The 19,005-nt window shown below is 39.7% G+C and overlaps 1 protein-coding gene across 6 annotated transcripts in view; it reads right to left on the bottom strand.

Annotated features, from left to right (window-relative positions):
- amd1 (adenosylmethionine decarboxylase 1) overlaps positions 1-19,005 on the bottom strand; it is a 78,484-nt gene that overhangs the window by 49,519 nt on the left and 9,960 nt on the right. The window contains exon 1 of one of the 6 annotated variants that reach the window (XM_069887608.1): positions 9,384-9,454. The exons of the other annotated variants lie outside the window; for them this stretch is intronic. Within the exon in view, the coding sequence (XP_069743709.1) occupies positions 9,384-9,424 (41 nt within the window). The 5' untranslated portion in view covers positions 9,425-9,454. Of the gene's footprint in view, positions 1-9,383; positions 9,455-19,005 lie in introns of those variants that run through there. 6 annotated transcript variants of the gene reach the window in all.

Here is a 19,005-nt window from a genome sequence, read left to right as displayed (position 1 = left end):
TACCCACCCCCACCATGACTCTATAATGATTTCAGATAAATTTGCCCGCACCCTGGCAGAGATCCCCTCAATAATGTTCTCCATGGCTGAGCTAAAGCGGGGGGGGGGGTCAGGCACATCTTTCTGACTGAGGGCCCCCATGCTCAATGCCAGGGCATGTAGGCTCCTTCCAAAAAGCTCAGCCTAGCAAAGGAGGAGTTCAAAAGAATGGAGGAGAGGCGCTCCGACAATCCCTGTCAAAACCAGCAGGGGGTGGAAGCCATGTGGCGACTACCACCACCTCAATGAGGCCACTCAACACATATCCCGTGCACCACATCCAAGACTTTTCCATCAACCTGCATGGGGAACTGGTATTTTCCAAGGTGAAACCTCATCCAGGGATACCACCAAATCCTAATTCACCCCCAGTATGTCTCAAGACTGCTATTATAACCTCCTTTGGCCTGTTTGAATTCCTACAAATGCCCTTTGGTCTGAAAAACATGGCACAAACTTTCCAGCGACTGATAGACACAGTGGGCTGGGACCTCCCATTAGTGTTCATTTATTTGGACGATATTCTCATCACTAACTGTAGCCACAAAGACCACGCCGCACACCTGAGACAAGTGTGCACCCGGTTGAGTGAAAATTCGGTTTGACGATTAACCCCGTGAAGTGCCAATATGGCCTGGACACTATTAATTTGCTGGGGCACAGATTAAAAAAAACACAGGGCAACACCCCTCCCTGAAAAGGTCGTGGCGGTCTGGCACTTCGCTAAGCCATGTACTGTAAAGGGGGTACAGGAATTCACTGGAATGATAAACTTATACCACAGATTTATACTGGCATCACAAAACCCCTCTTCACGCTAATGGCTGGCAAGTCAAAGGACATTTCCTGGGACGATGAGTCTTTGAGGGCGTTCCAGAATGCCAAAGACGCGCTGGCCAGTGCCACTCTCCTGCTACATCCCAGACCAGAGGCACCTACCACTCTAACAGTCGACACCTCCAGCACAGTGGTAGGTGGTGTAATGGAACAGCTCAATGAAGGCCAGTGGCAACACCTGGCCTTTTTCAGCAGACACCTCCAACCCCCAGAGCTCAAATACAGCACTTTTGACAGAGCTATTGGCCCTGTACGTGGCAAGACATTTCCATTACTTTTTTGTAAAATTGAAGATGGTCTTAATAAATTGCTGACCCTCCCAATAACTTTTATTGGAAGGGCGAACTTTATTAAAATAAACATACTGCCCAGAGTACAATATTTTTTTTTCAAAGTTTGCCTGTTCCTATACCTCAGAGATCCTTTCAAAACCTTAATAAATGCATCAGGAAGTTTCTGTGGAAAGGTAAGCCTTCCAGAGTCTCTACTGATAAAGTGGAATTATGAATTAGGAGAAATACCGCTCATGGATTTCAAAAAAGATTCTTGGGCAACCCCATTGAAGTTTGTCACTTCTCTCTTTGACAGAGGAGACATCTCCATGGGTAAAATTGGAGTTGCAGAAGGATGGTGAGAGAATAGTAGAAAACCTTGTATATAAATCGAAATCTAAAATATTATCTGGCCCTAAAGAAGCCCCCCATTAAAGCATATTATCACAAATCAGAATATTGTCAAATTGGGGATGGGGGTGGGAAGAGAGAGAGAAGGGGTCTTTCATCTGAAACACCCCTGGCTCAAAATATGTTAATTCTATTAACAAAATTGATAATAAAATCCTGGACACTTGGTCCCAAAGAAGGGTCAAGTGTACTGAGGATTGTTACAGACAGGGACAATTTATAACTTTTGAGCAAATTAGGAATAAATATGGAATTTTAAATACATTCTGCTACCTTCAGTTAAGATCCAATTAGGTCCAGCCCTAACCTTACCACAGTGTAGCAAAATAGAGATTCTGGTTTGAAAGGAAAGCACAAATTTTTTTTATTTCAAAATGTATTCCTTACTTGAGGTGGGAACCCCTAAACAAGGGCATGATAAATCAAGATAAAGGTGGTAATCAGATTTGGGTATAGAAATTGATTCATTTTGATGGTCTGACGTGTCGGGACATCATGATTAATAAATTAATAACTTCTTGCATCAGCTATATCTTACTCCACAAAAGTTAGATAAATTCAAATCAGAAATATCACACCACTGTTTTCGATGTGGTCAAGAAATAGGTACTTTTTCCACACAGTTAACACATCCTATTAAAGTTATTGATAAATCTTTCCATCAATTATTATGAAATTTATTAATAGGATGTTTGAAGTGGATGGGCTAAGATTGAATTATCTCAGATTGACGAGAAGATGATGGATCATTTTATTTATAAATGAAATTCTTAGCTTTTACAGAGTTATAATTTATCGGTGTTGAAACATTTAAGAAGGGAATTATAGGTACAGAAGGCAAAATTTCGGCGTAAACACCTTTATTTCAAAATAAACTTTTATCTTTTACATTAAATAATCAACTTTTGAAAGTGTGGGAAAATAAAGGATTGAAGGTGGATTCTCATGTTGACAGAGTGGTTAAGAAGGCATTTCGTATGCTGGCCTTCATAAATCATAGCATAGAGTACAGGAGCTGGGAAGTGATGTTGCGACTGTTTTAAGGCGTTGGTGAGGCCAAGTTTGGAGTATTGTGTTCAGTTCTGGTCTCCAAATTATAGGAAAGATATAAATAAGGTGGAAAGGATGCAGAGAAGATTTACAAGGATGTTGCCTGGCTTAAAATACTTAGAGTACAAAGAAAGATGGAAGAGGTTAGGACTTTATTCCTTGGAACGTAGACGGTTGAGAGGGGATTTGATAGAGGTGTTTAAAATTATGAAGGGAATAGATTAGATGCTTCTCCTTGAGAGAAGGGGAGGTTGAAACACGTTACGGTTGCCTAGGCGGTCTAAGTTTGAAAATTTACTTACTGAAGGGAGTAAGAGAGGATTTATATCCGAGATGTATGCTTTATTACAGAATGAAATGTTTAAGGCGGATATTCATAAATCTAAATTAAAATGGGAAAAAGATTTATCCATATCTTGTTTTCAAGATGATTGGATGACTATATGTGAGGATAATATGACTAAAATTTTAAATGCAAGGTGTAGATTGGTTCATTCTAATTTTATTCACCAGTTATATTCAACTCCTGAGAAGTTAAGGAAATGTAAGTTTGTTTCTTCCGATTTATGTTTTAGGTGCCATAAACAAATTGGCTCTTTCTTGCATTCTACTTTGTTATGTATACAATCTAGGTTGCATTAAGCCAGTCAGACAATGTTGTCATTCAACCAAATTACACCAGAAATTCTACTGAGTCCATTCTTTTCTTTCCTTCTCCTTCCATCAACTTAGGTAATGTTTGTCCCCGGTAGGTTTTTGCTATTGTATTTAATGTAAGGCTCCTATACTTGTTCGAATATTTCAATGTTATTTCTTAACCAATATGTTATTTTTTCTAATGGAATACATTTATTCATTTAAATTTGGTAGTTTCTTCCTTTTAATTTGGTTATGTATTCCATTAATATTTAAAGACATATAGTTCAGCGTAGCCCTTTTATATTTTGTTTATCTTCTCTTTCCGTTTTTCCATCATTACCTTTCCTCCTTTTCCATTTCTGTTTTCTTATTTTCAACTCTTTATAAGACAACATTCCTACAACATCTAACATTTTCCTTATTCTCCTATTTCTATCTTATTTATCCCCAATCTCCCCTTCACCTCCTGAGTTGTCCTTTATCATTCTACTTTGTTATGTGAAACCTTTTTTGGAATAGAATTAAGCAACTTTTAGAAGTTTTATTTAAATTTTGAAGCCAGGTTGTGAGTTCTTAGTTCAGCCTGGTCAAAGCCCTTGTGGTTCATACAAGAGGAGAGGACTGGCTACCTAATGTTTCACTTGAAATAAGGGAAACAAAAGTAAACTCTGTGGTGACCTGAAAGAAAGAGGTTATCATCTGGAAAACCCTGATGGGGCAAGTTTCTTTGGCAAGATACTGAAGAGGCTTATCAGAAGGATCCAGTGAACAACAAATCTCTCTCAGAAAACCGACAAGAACCTTCTTGAGCAGTAACCATTTACCTTCAAAGCACCAAAGCCTGGTGAAATTCATAAATATTAAATTCTGTGCACAGTATAAAAATACTGAACTTGGAAGAATGAGAAGTGAGATTGGACTGTGAATCAAATAACTTTTTTACTACTTATTACATACTCGTGTGCTTAGAATTAAAAGAGGGTTAAGTTAATAATAATAAGTTCATGTTTAAAGATAATTAAAAGTAATTTTTGTTTAAGTAACCATTTGTTTTTGTGAACTATTGTTGTTGAGTTTTGGGGTCCACTGGACTCATAACAGCATCTTTCCTACGTAAGGTACACTGTCTGACCAGCTGAATTTCTCCAGCGTTTTATTTTTACTTCAACTGTGGTGTTTACAGACCTTTGTGTTTTATTAAAGTTATTAGGCATCTGTAGAGAACGAGTCTGGAGAAGTGGATCACATCCTGGATTCACATTCTTCTACCCACTTTTGTCAAGCAGATGAGCTTGAAAACACGAAGCTCCAGATTCAAGGACAGTTTTTTTTCTCCTGGATTCTTGAATGGACCTCTCATTGTTAAAATATGATTCCCTGCATTTTTTGACTTGCCCATGCCCGGCACTCTTATTATTGTACCACCTGATGTATTTAAGTAGAGGTCGACTTGCCTCGAAAGAATGCTTTTTAACTTTACATTGGCAATAATCAATTCAATAGGTTAGAAAGTCAATTTGACAATCAATCTTCTGCATTGTGGGATGTGATGAGCATTGTTAACAGCTTTGGTCTCATTTGCTATCTGTAAAAGTAGCACCTGGTGTCACCTCACCAAGCATTTACTTTGTTTTGGAAAAGATCAAGTTCATGTGGGATGTGTTTGAAATGTCAAGCTGAGATCACAAATCTAGGTAATGTATTAACAATGTTTTAGATTTCTGGGTTTACATCAAGTACAGAAATCTCAACTGAGAGAATTAATCAACTAGCTAAGGATTATAACTTTATTTAATTGAACTTGGCACTGGCATTCTTTCTCTTTAAACTGTTCAATTTCAACATCTTGAAATAACAACTGCATGAATATACTTCCCTGTAGTAATTGGCAATAACCAATTTTCACCCACTGAACTACAAGCCAATATCTTAAGGAAAAATAAGCAAATAAAATTATTAATTGTAAAAGCTGAACTTCTGTTCTACCCCAGGGTAGCCAAACTACAGCCCCCAGGCCAACCACAGACTGATGCCCATTTTTAAGTGGCCCAGACTGAATTTTAAAAATAGAATATGCCCCGTTAGAACATAGACTTTAATAAATTGCACTGTTCGTACATTGCACTTCTTAGTTTCAACACTTGATGTCACTGTCATTTTGAATGATCAGACAGACCGTTGTAATGTTACTCATCGAAGAAAATGTTTCTCTCAGTTAAAAAAAAACATTTACGTCAGTTGGCAGAACTGAAAAGAGATGAATTTAATTTTAATTGATACATACAGCACGGTTACAGGCCATTTCAGCCCACAAGCCTGTGCTTACACCCAATTGACTTATAACCCCTGGTACGCTTTGAATGGTGGGAGGAAACCAGAGCCCCTGTGGAAAACCCACTCAGACATGGGGAGAACGTACACACTTGTTACAGATATGCAGGATTTGAACTCTTGCATAAAATTTAAGAGCAGCAGATACAGAAGTCTATGTGAGTACATCAATTCAACTGTTCAGTCGTGTCGCAGAGTTATTTTGATAGAAAATTAATTTTTGATAGCACAAGCCTTTTCTGGTCACTGCAAGAAAACACAATTTTTCTATGTTTGGTCCATCATTCCTTATATTTTTCTGTGGTCCACAACGAAAAATGTTTGCCCATCCCGGTTCTACCCAACTGAATGCAACTGCTGTTCATCAATTTCAGCTTTTAACACCATAATTCCCTCAGTACTCGTTAGCAAGCTTCAAAACATGAGCCCTTGAACCTCCCTCTGCAACTGATTCATGACTTCCTCAGCAGAAAACACTCAAGTGTGAATTGATAATGACATCTCCACCTCACCGACAAAGAAGCACACCTCAAGGATGCGTGCTTAGGCCATTGCTCTACTCTCTCCACACCAATTACAGTGTCTCAAGATACAATCCAAATGCACTCTACAAATTTGCCAATGGTACCATTATTGTTGGCAAAAATCACAGATGGCCACGAGGAAGCGTACAAGAGCAAGATAGATTAGCTAATTGAGTGGTTTTACAACAACCTTGCACAACATCAGTAAAACAAAGGAATCTATTGTGGACTTAGAAGGTCCTCATGGAGGTCAGCAATGGAGAGGGCAAGAAACTTCAGATTCCTAAGTGTCAACACTTTTTAAGACCTATCCTAGGACCATCACTTTGATGAAATTATGAAGGCAGCACACCAGCAGCCATATTTCATTAGGATTTTGAGATTTGGTACGTCACCAAAGACCTTGCAAATTTCTAGATGTACCATAGCGAACATTCTGACAGGCTGAATCACTGTGTGGTATGGAAATGCCAATACACAGGACAGGAAAAGGCCAGAGTTGTAAACTCCGCCAGTGCCATCAACGACATTAGTCACTCCCTTAATGACATCTTAAAGAGACAGTGCCTCAAGAAAGTAGCATCCTTCATCAAGGAACCTCACCACCCAGGTCATGCTATTTTCGCATTGCTACAATTAAGAAAGTGGTACAGGAGTGAAGAGACATGCTCTACATTACAAAAACTGCTCCACCATCAGATTTCTGAATGGACAATGAATCTATGGATTCAAACTCACTTTTTGCACTATTTATTTATTAAAAAATACTTTATTTACACAATCATTATTTTATAGTAATTTTTGCTCCTTGTTCTGCAACATATTGCTTCTGCAAAACAACAAATGTCATGATGCATGTTCATGACAATAAACGTGATTCTATTAATCTTGTATCTCTGTCTCTTCTGACTTTCTTGTTGAGTTGCTTGTCTCAGTTTGCTGGGTATTTTTTTTCCCATGGTTTCTTGATGTTGGTCCTCTTCTTCTGGGCTGGTTATCTGTTGTGTCTCCAGTTTCCTTTTTTATTTCTCACCCCTCCCGTCGGACATCTCTCAGCTGTTCGTGCCGTGTCCGTGTTCTCCTTGTCGTGCGCGTCACGCATGCGCATTTGCGCATCTGTTTGGCTCCATCAGCTATTTTTGCAGTCCTGCGGTCAGTGGGTCGCGACGGTCTCCACTAACCTCGGGGAGCAGGCTCCTCTTTCCACGGCGGGTCCCTGCTTTATCGTGCAGGTAAGGCCTTCGCCTTTCTCTTCCAGCGTCTTTCTTTCTTCTTTTCTTCCCGTTGTTTTTGGCTTTTCTTTTTTAGGTGTCATTTTCTCCACACCTTTATCTTTTATTTGTTGTGATTTGTGTGTCTAGGGGTTTGCTTTTTCTTCACTTTTTCCCTTATTTTCTGGAGAGGGCTGGTATTCTCCTATTTGCCACTACTCCATCACGTGACTCCTCGATTCTATTAATCTTGAAGTCAGATTGATGTTTAGTGATTAATCAAGCAGCCACAATTTTAATTAAATCCCATGGCAGATACCTACTCCAGAAAACCTGCAACACAACACACCAAAATGTCATCAACAGTTCATTGTATAAAATAAAAATTGAAGAGGAAAATGCTGATTTAATTGTTAACTTGAATTTCTGCAGAAATTTTGGTGGGGTTTGCCTTCTTGTAAGCAGAGAATCACCCTTTGACACATCTTAAGTTGCAACCAAAGTCAAAATGATGTCCACAGAAATTTTTATCCCTTGATATAAAAAAATTCTCTCCACCCAACCACTGAATAGTCCAGTCTTTACACCCAACAGCATTGTGGGAGCACCTTTATCACATGGACTGTTGTAGTTCAAGGTGGCGATCCACCACCCTCTGAAGGGCAACTAGGGATGGGCAATAAATATCAGCCTCATCAGGGATGTTGATATCCTGAGAATAAATAAAAAAAACTTCACTAAAGTTTGGACTCAAAGATTCCATATGCTCCCAAAATCATGAACTTGAGGGTCAATAGTGCAGAGCAGTTTGGTTTGGCCTTGAACAAATAGGTAGCAAAGTCATCATCTGCTGTATGCACGATTCCCCAAGATGCAGCAAAGATAGAAGTAAACAAATAATACTACTTGCTCAATCTTAAAAGCCAGTGCCTCAATATGATTGAAGCAATATTTCATGAAATAATTAACTTTATATAAATTTAAAAACTATGGGCACCCCTCCTCATGATTGCAATCTTTAAATTTATTGATGACTATTTTTGATTCGTCAATTCTGATATTTCTTTTCTCATAATTTGTTCAAACAAAGTAACCAAGAAAAACCTCTAACATAAATATTTGGTTGGTTGCAAGCTTTTTTAAAAATGGTAGCAGCAACTTAATATTTTATATTGCACCCCAACCACATGCTTCCTTTGTCTTTTAAAACTGCAGCCCGCAAACCCAAGATCTTTTGCTTGTCATTTAACCAGCCATCAATTGGCCATTCTTGCACTCAAAATAAGTTTCATTCTGCTACATCCGATATTCTATTCACTTTTAAAGTCATGATTTTCTACTCACTCTATGTCTTCACTATTTCTCAACTTGTGGCCTGTGGCATTGTGAAGACAAATACTACTGATATACATAATATGTAAAAATAAGGTGGTAAATTTTAACAAAAATTCTCAAAAAACCCATCAAAACAAACATCTCATTGATGGTCTGGGAAAGGCTTAATTAAGGTCACAAACTCCCCTCCCCTCCATTGGTGTCAATGGATTTGTTAAGGATGTTCCATGGTAAGAAAAGGAATATTTGAGTTGGTCTGTGATCAAGAACCACTGCACTACACAACTAATTATATGCATCCTCAATACAATATATTGCCCTATGGTTAAAACTAAAATGATTAAAACAAGGTCGCAACATTTATTTGCTAATACAGGCAAATTTTTCATTCCGATCTCTTGTTATTGGATTGATCATCGAAGCACATGAGATTGTCTGTTCCAAAAAGCAAAATTATTCAGTTTGCTCTACTCCTGGACAAGAATCTTGTGGTTATTTTAAAAAATTTATATGTATTTATTTTTTTTTAAATTAAACAATCTTCATTGTTTTTCCTGTCTTTCAAAAGCAATTCACAAAAACCTTCATGCAACTGGCTGGCTCATTTCCACTTAACTTCAAGAACACTTCACAAAACAAGGTTCTTGAAGGACAAAATACAAATTTTAAATTCCTTACAACAGAAATTTCGTGTTGCTTAAACATTTTCAAGGAATTCCTTCTTCAAAACATACCAATTCTTGCAGTTCAGATTTATTGTCAAGAGTACATACATGACATCATATCCAACTCAAGATTCCTCATTCCTGCAGGCACAGAAGGGACCATCACTAATTGGTAGAGCAAAAAAATGAACTGTACACAGTGTAAACAATTAAAAGAACTAACAGAAAATGAATGTAAACAAACTGGAAGTGCATAAGCAAGAGTCCTTAAAGGAGTCTTTGAGTTTGTTGAGGAGACTAATGGTGGAGGGGTAGTAGCTGATCTTGATCCTGAACCTGGTGGTTGAAAGTCTTGTGGCACCTACACCTCTTTCCTGATGGCAGCAGTGTTCCCTGGAGATGTACTCAATAGTGGGGAGGGCTTTGGCTATGATGTCCTGGGCTATGCCCACTACCTTTTGAAGGCCTTTGCATTCAGGGGTATTGGTGTTCCCATACCAGATTGTGATGGTATCTCTGTAGAAATTTGCCAGGATTTTTGAAGTCATATCAAACCTTGCAAGTTTCTGATGAAGTCAATGTGCTCATGTCCTTTCTTCACAGTGACACTGGTGTGTTGGGTCCAGGAAAGATCTTCAGATAGTGACTCCCAAGAACCTAAATTTGCTCACCTTCTCCACCTCTGATCCCCCAATGGTCACTGGATTGTATATCTATGGCTTTTGTTTCCTGAAGCCAATAATCAGATTATTTAAAAAAAAAATCCCCCCCCCCCCCAAATTACAAAAATTAAACAAAACAAACCCTCCCCATCACACTATAAATCCACACTGTGTGGTCAGGGCCGGTAGGAATTGCGTGGCCCAATTAGAAAATTGATAGCGGGGCCTCTACAAAAGTAAAAAATGATGTTTTATATTTTGTGCAGTATGCCAGTCTTAGCCAGAAAGCATTAAATGCTTGATATACTAAATATTGAAAGGCAATATGAAAGTTTTAATTTTTTAATACAAGTTAAGACAATTACAGACATAATGTTTATGCAGGTCTTTTAGAAACAGAGCTTTCTGGCTTTTTTATTTGCAAAATTTTTCAAAATAATTTCAAAGTCAATGGTTTTAGCAATGTCATTTTCTATAGATAGCATCGCCCAATTGTTTAGTCTCTCTTGTGAAATTGTGAAGTATGTTTTAATCAGTTTTAGTTTTGAAAAACTTCTTTCGCCCGATGCGACTGTTACAGGGATTGTTAAGTAAATCCTCAAAGCAATAAAAACATTAGGAAATGCGGTGAATCGATTGTTTACTACCAGGTATTCAAACAGAGCTTGAGGCTTAACGACATTGAAGGGAAGAAAAGTTTTCAGAGTTCAAGTTCTTTGGCCAACAGATAACCATCCACGTCTTTAGTTGTTTCAGTAACTACCCCTCCATCAGTGCTCTGTTTTAGTATGATGTCAGTTAAAGATGCTTCAAGGTCTGCAGTGTGTTTCCTTATTTCCGCCTTTTGTAAGCTCCGAAAGTTATATAAAAATCCAAATAATTTTACATGGCCTTTACGCTGCTTAAATCTAGGCTCTAAAGATTGAATAGCTTTGTCTGGCACTAATCTGAAGCACTGAACTCTGTAAACTTCTTTTGGATCATCTAAAGCTTGATCTTCTGCCTCGTATGAAAACATTCTCTTCCTTCTACGTAGTTTTTTTTCTTGAAATCTTCTAAACTCCAATGGTAATTCAACAGCTTCAGCCAATTCATTTGCGCCTATTAGGACATCATTAAAACTGACCTCTCTATAAATTCTTAGCCATGATAATAGTTTTTCTAAATGACTCCATGCCTTCATCAATGTCCTTTGTTTCATCTTGTAGTTTCCTTGCTTACATAGTTAACTTTAAAAACTACTTCATGCCAAAATATCAAAGAAACTAAAAATTTGTAGTCTTTTAGCTGGTTTGCTAAAGATTCAGCTTCTGCTTTTATCTTGGGCTCATCTGTTATCTCTGATAGTTCCACAAGTGCATCATATACTTCTCCAACCTGATAACGAATAGCTTTAACACTATCAATCCGACACTCCCACCTTGTGTGGCTCAAGGGTTTCACTGATAACCCAGGTACATGCTTGTTAAAAACTGCCCACCTCTTAGTTGATGCTGAAAATAATACGTAGATCCTTTGCAAGATCCAAAAAAATGTTATAATTGTGACATGCACATGGTACAAAGAAACAGTCGTGCTTGTACTCCAGATGTGTGACCTTACATGTTGCTACCGTTGTCAAAGCCTTGGCCTTGAATGTCTTTCACCTCTAAATTTAATTCCTTCAATGTGTTTAGTAATGTTTTATATAAATCTTCTCCTGTGCTACACTTTCAACCTGTATAAACTTTATGAAATGTTCTTAAAACACCTGAAGGAGCCAAGTTACCATCAGACACATACCTCATCGTTAGAGATATTTGCTCTTGGTGACTCCTATCAGTCTAAAATTATGGCGTAGTACTTAGCTGCTTTTACGCGTTTCAGTATCTCATTCAAAACAGCTGTATATAATCTGAGAGTATCTTATCCAAGGTCTTTCAAATGTCTAATAGTTCATTCTGAGTATCTTTTCCTAAATAGTGATTATGAATTTCATGAGTTTTGACTTTTCACAAATGTTCTTCAAGAACAGGGTCAAACTTTCCAAACAGCTCAACAAGACCCAAAAAGTTTCCATTGTGTACACTCACATTACCAACTTTTTCCTCTGTTCCTCTAAATGCTAGATTTCTCTCAGCAAGAAACTGGGCTGTTGAATACTCGCTGCCAGTGCTTTGCATGTTCATTGACGATTATTTCAAGTTCTTTGTCAATTGTCTGTCCACTACAAAGTCTTTGTTGTAACTCCCAGAAACTCCATGTGGCTTCCAAATGGTTTTTAGAATTTTCATGCTTACCCAACCTTGTATGAAGATTATTAGACCAGTTGTTGAATCCACTTGTTGATAATGCACTGGTTGAGTTCTTACTAAAAAGTTTACAATAAAAGCAATAAATTCTATCAGCAGACTGAGAGTATATAATCCAAGGTCTTTCAACACACTCCCCATTTGGAAGTTTCCTCTTACAGTGAAACTTTGAAAAACACAATCCCTTTTCATTTCGTGGAAAGTTGTTCACTGGAATAGGAGGACCTTTCATTGGTAAATAATCTCTTACATTTTGATTTATATATGCTGGCCAGTTGGCTGGGACATCATAAATGTTAATTACAACTGGACTTATGGATGATCCATCATTGCGTGATGTTTGGGCTTGGTCTTTTTCAGCTATAAGTGGACTTTCCGCTTTGGCACTCATTTCTGGAGAATTGAGATCGTCTTCAATTTGATTCACAGCTGCGTCATCCTTTTCTAACTTGTTATCAATTTCAACATTGTATTCATCAACTGTAATTGGACTCAAGGCTGTATTGTCATTTTCTGAATTGTTTTTGTTTTCTTCATCCTCAATACATGGGCGTTTCAAAGATGGAGTGACAAGGAATTTTGCGATGGCACCTCTATGTTTTTCATTTTCAGCTACCTTAGCCTTGGCCAGTGCTCGTTTTTGGTCGCCGCTTAAATATTTATGCCCTTTGTCTTGTGCTTGCCATGTAAAATGACATAAATTTTAGGCTGCTAATTCGCTGGGCTATATTTTTAAGGTTAAAAAAAAGTATATTTTAAAATCTTTAGTCTTAAAATTACACAAAAAACTTGATGTTAGCAATTTGTTATAAAATTGGACTCAACATTCCTGATAACATGTCTATGTTGTTCTAACAGTGGAACAATCTTGTCGTCGTTGGGACAACGCAAGAAACCAATGTCAACCCCACGACATTTTGCTCGTTAGCTTTACTTTGCTCCAACGTCAGCTGCTGACCTTGGAACAACGCGCCCAACTCTCAACTTGTGAACACCACCGAACAGCAAAACAAGCGACCGATTCTGGATTTGTTGAATGACAACTTCGAATAAGGTAAGAATTGCCTTTTTTTTAGTAACGGTTAGGCTAGTTAGGTTGGTTAAGTTATGTTAGTTAAGGTTACATTCCAGAACGGGTGGGGGGGAATGCACTTTAATTTTGCCGTTTTGTTTAGCTGATTTTCTAGTCAAATGCTAGTTTGTAGCTAGATATTTGGCTAGAAAATTGGCGGAAAAACTTATGCGTGTAATGGATGAAATTCGCCCCCGAAGAAAACAATTTCCGCATGGTCAAGCTAAACTGCACCTGTTCCAAATCACCAAAAACATGAAACAGGCTATATTAAGCTCTGGCAGTGGAATAGCATAGTTAGTAACAGTACCCTAGTACTATTTTGATACTAATCAAACCACTGCAAAATTATGAAACAATGACAGAGGCAGCCTTGCTAAGAATATCCGGATCTTGTCAAGATGAATCACCCCGAGATGTACAATACATGCCCTGATAGCTGAATAACCTTGTAAACCAGCTCATAAAGGTGTAAACTATAACCCCCACAGCGACCTAGCCTAGTAAAGATCAACTTAAACTAACCTAACTTTGGGGTTATTCATCTTTACAAGACCCGAATATCCTCACCAATTCCATCTACAATTGCTAACCTTGTCAGAAATTCTACGCTTAGGCCTAGGCTAGTTACATTCAGGCTAACTGCTGTATCCCCCCAGAGGTCTGGAAGGCTGGCGGCAAAACTCTGCATGCCAAACTGCATGAGTTTTTCAAGCTTTGTTGGGTCCAAGGAAAACTGCCTCAGGATCTTCGTGATGCCACCATCATCACCCTGTACAAAAACAAAGGCGAGAAATCAGACTGCTCAAACTACAGGGGAATCACGTTGCTCTCCATTGCAGGCAAAATCTTCGCTAGGATTCTACTAAATAGAATAATGCCTAGTGTCGCCGAGAATATTCTCCCAGAATCACAGTGCGGCTTTCGCGCAAACAGAGGAACTACTGACATGGTCTTTGCCCTCAGACAGCTCCAAGAAAAGTGCAGAGAGCAAAACAAAGGACTCTACATCACCTTTGTTGACCTCACCAAAGCCTTCGACACCGTGAGCTGGAAAGAGCTTTGGCAAATACTAGAGCGCATCGGATGTCCCCCAAAGTTCCTCAACATGATTATCCAACTGCACGAAAACCAACAAGGTCGGGTCAGATACAGCAATGAGCTCTCTGAACCCTTCTCCATTAACAATGGCGTGAAGCAAGGCTGTGTTCTCGCACCAACCCTCTTTTCAATCTTCTTCAGCATGATGCTGAACCAAGCCATGAAAGACCCCAACAATGAAGACGCTGTTTACATCCGATACCGCACAGATGGCAGTCTCTTCAATCTGAGGCGCCTGCAAGCTCACACCAAGACACAAGAGAAACTTGTCCATGAACTACTCTTTGCAGACGATGCCGCTTTAGTTGCCCATTCAGAGCCAGCTCTTCAGCGCTTGACGTCCTGCTTTGCGGAAACTGCCAAAATGTTTGGCCTGGAAGTCAGCCTGAAGAAAACTGAGGTCCTCCATCAGCCAGCTCCCCACCATGACTACCAGCCCCCCCACATCTCCATCGGGCACACAAAACTCAAAACGGTCAACCAGTTTACCTATCTCGGCTGCACCATTTCATCAGATGCAAGGATCGACAATGAGATAGACAACAGACTCGCCAAGGCAAATAGCGCCTTTGGAAGACTACACAAAAGAGTCTGGAAAAACCATCAACTGAAAAACCTCACAAAGATAAGCGTATACAGAGCCGTTGTCATACCCACACTCCTGTTCGGCTCCGAATCATGGGTCCTCTACCGGCATCACCTACGGCTCCTAGAACGCTTCCACCAGCGTTGTCCCCGCTCCATCCTCAACATCCATTGGATCGCTTTCATCCCTAACGTCGAAGTACTCGAGATGGCAGAGGTCGACAGCATCGAGTCCACGCTGCTGAAGATCCAGCTGCGCTGGATGGGTCACGTCTCCAGAATGGAGGACCATCGCCTTCCCAAGATCGTGTTATATGGCGAGCTCTCCACTGGCCACCGTGACAGAAGTGCACCAAAGAAAAGGTACAAGGACTGCCTAAAGAAATCTCTTGGTGCCTGCCACATTGATCACCGCCAGTGGGCTGATATCGCCTCAAACCGTGCATCTTGGCGCCTCACAGTTTGGCGGGCAGCAGCCTCCTTTGAAGAAGACCGCAGAGCCCACCTCACAGACAAAAGGCAAAGGAGGAAAAACCCAACACCCAACCCCAACCCACCAATTTTCCCCTGCAGCCGCTGCAACCGTGTCTGCCTGTCCCGCATCGGACTTGTCAGCCACAAACGAGCCTGCAGCTGACGTGGACTTTTACCCCCTCCTTAAATCTTCGTCCGCGAAGCCAAGCCAAAGAAGAAGAACTGCTTAAGCCTAGGCTATAGGCTCGGTCCTAGGCTAGCATGACGCTATCTCAATCTCATATTTAAGTACAAGTTCTCTTATTGATTAGCTTATAGCCTGTTTTGATCTTGATAATAAGAGACGCTTCATCAGCTCCAGAATACATCTATCTTACTGGGTCAAATGAATACGAAACATGAAATTTTTGGCTAGGGAGACAAAGGAGGCCCATAGCTAGTAGTTCAATCAAAGACATTTCCTAAAATTATTTCAGAGATAATACGATCAATTAAGGGCAATAACTTCACGAGTTCACTGACAAATCCCTCAGTTTACAAGGCCTATAGTATTATTATTTTCTTACAAATTTAAACAAAGTCCGTCACAGTGTTCTCTGCTCAAGGCCTTGTCTCAAACACATATGTGGGGCCCCCTTGAGGCGCGGGGCCCAATTTGATCAATTTGGTCAAATAGGCCCTGGTGTGGGTGATCATCAGAAATTCTATATAGGGAAGTCACTTGAGCATTTATTATTATCCTTTCTATTATTGTAGAGGTACACGATCCTTTATCCGGAACCCTTGGGGAACAGTGTGTTCAGAATTTCAGATTTCGGAATTGTGCTGCCGTATCCACCCCCACCTCTTTCCAGTCGTCCAGACATCTCCCCAGACCACCGGTCCCTTGGCTGCCCGGCAGTTTCCCCCAACCGTGACCCTCGGCTGCCCGGCAGTCTACCCCGGCCGCCTCCCCTGACCGCCGGTCTCCACTTGCCGGATTTTGGAGCTTTGCGGATTTTAGATGTCCAGATAAAGGATCGTGTACCTGTATTTATAATAACAATTGGGCCTCTATATGATCAAAATGTCTGCTATATCTTAATGAATATGTCATATTTGTTCTTTAAGTTGTATTTAATTTTTTTCATTGGTGTGCAACTATTTATCTCAGCAGTACATCGTGCTATGTAGAGGGGAGTCAGATTCCCAAGTAATTGCAACACATTTCTTAGCCACTGCTAAGGCTATGTTAACAAATGAAATTTGGAATCAATTTAGTTTATTATTTATTTCAATGAAGTTTCCCAAAAGATAAAGCTCTGGATCGCCCGTGAATACCACCACTGTAATCCTTTTTAATATTTCGGTATAATGTCCTGCCAGAAATCTCACCTTCACACACAACGACATAGCATGTAAGAACATTGCTATTTCTATCCCAATCCTAAAACACATTTCTGATATTTCAGATTTTGATATATGCAACTTGTGGCGTGAGATATAATTGGTGTAAAAAAAATATTGCACTAATGTGCTTCTTGCATTTATAATTGAGGTCATACTATAAACACCAATGAGACCAACATCTTTACATTATTCCAACACCTAGAGCCCAACTCCCATCTCTCTCTTGATCTCGCACTTTCATTCTGGAAAACATAGTACATCTTAGTTATAAATTTAGGTGTATTCCCCAGCCAAATCGCTCGTTCCATTTCACTAATTTCAGGTGGGTCAAACTTGCCCTCCATCTTTTTCTTCGAAACAATCTTAGCTGGAGAAAACAGAAGTCCCATTAACTACTCCATATTTATTTCTTAATTGTTCAAAAAACACAAGAGATCCCTCGATATAACAATCATCGATATATCTTATTCCTTTGTCATACCATGAATTCACTATTTTGTTACTCAGATTCATAAACAATAAATTTTTACATAATGGTGTTCTTAATTATATACTTTCTCCCCCCCCAACATTCATTTATTTCTTGCCATCTTTTAATCATGTGTATTAATATCCATCTTTTTTTAAATTTAACTTAGCATTCCTCCGCTGTTTCTTCTTCTATTGAATTCAACCCCATTCAGATCCAAGGGGACTGTCTTCCTCAAAAAATGATTTAAAAAAAATCATGCTTTTAATCTACTACCTTTTTAATATTTCTCATAATCAAAAATTTCAATGGCATTATTTCACTGTTGTTCATATTTATTTTATAACCTGATATTCTTCCATATTTTTCTAATGTTGTTTATAATTTTATCAAGGATTCAGCTGGGTCAGACATATATAGGCTTCTTCAGGTCTATACTCCGATAAGAATGCGCCTGAAGAGGAGGAAGCGGCCCTTTGATTTGCCGTTCAGGTGGCAGTGCTAAAAGCGCAGCACTGGCCACCTGAAGGGACAGCTGCACCGGGATGTGCATCTGAGCATACTCTGGCTCCTGTCCCGTTGACTGTCAAGTTAGGATGGCTGGCTGGGTGGGGGAGAAGGGCACTGGAGCGGCCGGCGGGGGAGTATGGCGTTCAAGTCGTGTACCGACATTGTTTTGGCCAGCCCCCTTCGGCCAATCCAGCCCCCTTCTCCCCCGCCGGCTGCTCCAGCCCCTTTCTCCCCCGCCGGCCACTCCTGCCCCCTTCTCCCCTGCCTACCACTCCTGCCCCCTTCTCCCCTGCCTACCACTTTAGCCCTGAGTCCCCGTGCTGACAGCCCACCCAGCTGCCCCGACATCCTCTATTGAGGGAAAGGGCAACTGGGAGAGGAGCTGTCAGGTGCTCACTAGCTGACTGTTATCTTTTAGGCGGCTGCATTCAGATGACTGGGGAGGCCACTGTGCTGCGGTGATTATCCCTCTCGGAGGAGTGTTATAAAGTTCGCCTTGCAGGCGCCTCCTGCGCATTCACGTGGCCTCCCAAAAGCCGCATATTGCCAAAATATGCGGCTTTACATGCAGGATAATTGGCCACCTGAAAGTGCCCAATAATAGCACATCATCAGCCAATAAACTAATTTTATCTTCTTCCTGTCCAACTTTGAAGCCGATAATATGCGAAAATCTCCGTCAGTGGTTCAATAGCTAGGACCCCTATCTACTCAAGAGAAAAACCACTGACATCTTATTGTTAGTTATAATTTTGGTTTTTGATAAAGAGTTCTTATCCAGTTTATAAATTTCCAGCCTATACCAAATTTTTCCAATGTTTTAAATAAGAAAGACCATTCTCATCAATTGAATGCTTTTTCTACATCTAGGGAGATGGTTATAGTTGGATTCAACTTTAATTTTGCCATATGTATTATATTAAATAGTCTATTTGAAGAATGTCATCCTTTGCCAAATCCCACCTGATCTGTATGTATTAATTTTGGTAGATATTGTCCCAATCTATTAGCTAATGTCTGTCCCAATATTTTATAATCAGCATTAAGGAGCACTATCGGTCTATGATTAAGTTTTTAATGGTTCTCTTCCTTTCTTTGATAGCACTGTAATTATTACAGTTGAAAAGGATTCCAGGAG

This window comes from Narcine bancroftii, chromosome 6, assembly GCF_036971445.1.
Source record: "Narcine bancroftii isolate sNarBan1 chromosome 6, sNarBan1.hap1, whole genome shotgun sequence".
Lineage (NCBI taxonomy): Eukaryota > Metazoa > Chordata > Chondrichthyes > Torpediniformes > Narcinidae > Narcine > Narcine bancroftii.
The sequence above is the reverse complement of the archived record's forward strand: the minus strand, read 5'-3'. Positions and strand labels throughout refer to the sequence as shown.